The 2,951-nt window shown below is 60.0% G+C and overlaps 2 protein-coding genes across 2 annotated transcripts; both read right to left on the bottom strand.

The window, feature by feature from the left end:
- Positions 1–1,285: 1,285 nt before the first annotated feature.
- Tco025E_08630 (retrotransposon hot spot protein (RHS)) lies at positions 1,286–2,050 on the bottom strand (the record flags this gene model as incomplete). Its single annotated transcript, XM_029375474.1, has 1 exon — positions 1,286–2,050. The coding sequence occupies one exon, from the start codon at positions 2,048–2,050 to the stop codon at positions 1,286–1,288; it is 765 nt and encodes a 254-aa protein (XP_029224471.1).
- Positions 2,051–2,250: 200 nt separating this feature from the next.
- On the bottom strand, positions 2,251–2,751 carry Tco025E_08629 (putative retrotransposon hot spot (RHS) protein; the record flags this gene model as incomplete). Its single annotated transcript, XM_029375473.1, has 1 exon — positions 2,251–2,751. One exon carries the CDS (start codon positions 2,749–2,751, stop codon positions 2,251–2,253), a length of 501 nt encoding a protein of 166 aa, XP_029224470.1.
- Between the last annotated feature and the right edge of the window lie 200 nt (positions 2,752–2,951).

The following is a 2,951-nucleotide window of genomic DNA, read 5'->3' as shown; positions in this document are numbered from 1 at the left end:
TGAGCGGTGGCCGGCAAATGTCTGGCTCATCAGAGAGGGCGACGACGGTGTTGCTTGGTGTCGGCCGGTCCCTGCAAACTCCACCCTCTCTTTGCCTGGCCACGCCCAAATTGCGTCGTGAACGCAACACCGCCCTCGTTGGCTTCAGCACACGCCGTGGCACACCCCCACTCCTCGTACTGTTCTTCGGCGTCCTCGCACAAAAGTAAACGGCCAATACTTACTTTCCCACCGCAGCAACTTCCCGCTCAGTGTCCAGGTGCTCTCGCCGCAAAAGCGCCAACTTAACTTTCCGTTGGTGCCCGCGCCGGCACTTCCGCCTCCGTCTCCCTCGTGGCCGCCGCCTTCGCCCCGCAGGCGGAGGGGCAGCAGCCGCCGCACCGTCAGCACCGTCGCGGCGGCAGCAGCAACAGAGTCGCTGGGGCGCAGCGAGCTGCGAGGCAACGGGGAGGAAGCGGCAAGATAAAAAAGAGGGGTGGAGGCGGCAAAGAGCGAGAGCAGGGAGGGAATGAAGAAAACAAGACGGCGGCAGCAGCCCAATGAGCGCACGCGGCGCACTGCAGCCGCACGGGGCGAAATATATTCCGCCTCCGCCCCACGCAGATGTCTTTGGTAGTGCCCCGGAGGTGGAAACAAAAATAAAAGCAAATAAAAAGTGGAACTGAAAACAGTACTTCTGCTGCGAGGGCACGGGGCACGGCGCTTCCTTTCCCGCAGCAGGGCAACCCGCCGGTTATGCCTCGCGCTCGCAGGTAAATACAAACAAAAACACTAAAAATAGCCCCTTCTGGCACTTCCGTACAAACGCCCTCCGCTACTGCAGTCCCCTGCTTACTTCCCCCCAACTCCCCCCACCGGCCCCGGCACTCCCTTTTTCTCCCCACAACGCACCGCAGCATTCCGACGGCCCGCGTCGCCCAAATCAATGGGTTTGCGGCAACTCCGCGCCGCGTGTCTGTTGCCGCACTTTCTGCACGCAAACTAACTATCCCCTACGAACACCCATCGGAAACAGTTTTCCAAACCGCTTAAAATATGCACCTCGTCATTTACTCTCCGGGCTGCTGCATCGCTGTGCCGGCGGTAATGTGATGCGCACCCGCCGCTGAGCCCCTCCCCGGCACGCGACGCCGGACCCGCCTGCAACACGCAGCGCCTTGCCTGCCGTCCCGTTGGCGGCCGCAGCCCCGCGCGAGCCTCTCTTTTTCCTGCCACGCCCGCAGGAGACGCTCCACCCCCAGCGTGTGTGTGTGTGTGGGTCCGGGGCGCACGGCTTCTGGAGCTTTTAAGAAAGGCGAGAACCCCACGTTAATAGCGAGACAGCCTCGCTGAGGGTCAGTACCTCACACAAACGGTCCAATAGCTTTTGTCTGATGTGGCCACACGCCGGTACGATGCTAACGACGCTGCAATAGCGTCCGCGACGTTCCCGCTCAATTTTCACAAGCTTCCAAAGCGGATTCTTCGCACTCCACACTTTATCATCTACCTCAGAAAAGTAGCGTTGGGCAACCGAGGCGTCAATCGCCTGCAGGACGCTCCCAAGCGCCGCAGGGCGCCCATTGAAATCAGCATCAGTGAAGATGTAACGCGGAATCGGCCCGACAAACTGCATGCGCTGTTTGACCGTCTCCCAGTAGTCCGCTTGCTCCTGCGCGGGGCGGCCACGCTTCATCCAGGCACACATCACCTTCACCTCGTCCTCGCGAGGGCAACTCAGGGTGGGGTTACTGCAGCCCTCTCTCCGCACCCATCCTCCGAAGCTTTTTCCGTTTGGGGATTTCAACACAATCATCCCACATCCATAAGGCTGGAAGCCTAACGACGCCCCTCCGTCCTCCGCCGCGTCGTAGATAATAAACCCTTTCCACCGGCACTCCAAATGCCTCACAGTTTCTTTGATCTTCTTCGCGCCCTTGTATTCCGTCACCGTTTCCTCTTCCTTGTCAAACATGTACGCCAACTCTCCTCCAAGGCAGTAGAGAACAAAATCTTTTGGGTAGTCATCGTAGTGCAGCAGCTGGTAGAGGAGGTAGGAGCCGGCATTCATCCACCGCTCTACCCCGTCCGTCCCAAGCAGGGAAAACAATTTCAATTCATGCTGTTCTTGGTCTTCGTTTTGCCTGAAAGTGTCTTCCAGATCGTATTTGATGTTCTGTCACACCCGCCCCACCTCAGCGGTGACGCAGCAGTCGGTGGTGGCTGCCTCCCCCTGCAGCGAGGAGAGCCACCCCTGCTCGGAGGTGAGTATCACCAGCCGGGGTGCGGTGGGCGAAACTGGTCAATGCCACTCAACAGGAAACAGCCTGCGCCATCGGGCATGAATTCCCACGACCTTTTTGGCGCTTGGCCCTCACGCGCCTCCATTCGCACCGCCATCTCGTCCCCCGCGCCCTCGGGAAACCCCAAGACGTGGCTCAATTTCGCGTTGAACACCGAGTCGCAGAAACCCTCTGGTATCGGTCGTCTGTGGTTTTCCTCCCCCCGCTTTGCCATTTCCTTTTCTTCCCGTCTTGCCGCTTCTGCCTCCGCCACCTCAAGGGCAGGTTCGGGTTTGTTCGACGCCGCACTGGAGAGCCTATACCACGACGCATATCCCCTCCAGCGTCGGAGCGTGACCACCCCTCTCTCCACTAGCCCGCACAACTCTTCACGGAGAGCGTACGGCTGGGACGCTGGTAAATTAGTAATGTTCTCGAGAAGCTCCAGGTCTGGGACGTACTCGTCCGGCCTCCGCGCAAACAGCCCCATCGGAACCTTGTCGTCGTCGTCCACGGCGTAATTGCCCCCCAACGTACTCCCGAAGGAAGTCGTTCAGCAGCATCTCACTGACCGGGCCTTCTCGCTCCAACAGTTCTTCATCCAGCGTACTCTCAAGGGCCTACTTTGGCCGCTGCGGCGGGGCTTCCTCCGCCCTTCCGCGCTGCGCCGCGGGTTGCGGCTCCGGTCCT

Source organism: Trypanosoma conorhini (genome assembly GCF_003719485.1).
Source record: "Trypanosoma conorhini strain 025E chromosome Unknown Tco_14.4_contig_00830, whole genome shotgun sequence".
In the NCBI taxonomy this organism is placed as follows: domain Eukaryota; phylum Euglenozoa; class Kinetoplastea; order Trypanosomatida; family Trypanosomatidae; genus Trypanosoma; species Trypanosoma conorhini.
Note: the sequence above shows the minus strand (reverse complement) of the source record. Positions and strands in the feature narration are given on the sequence as shown.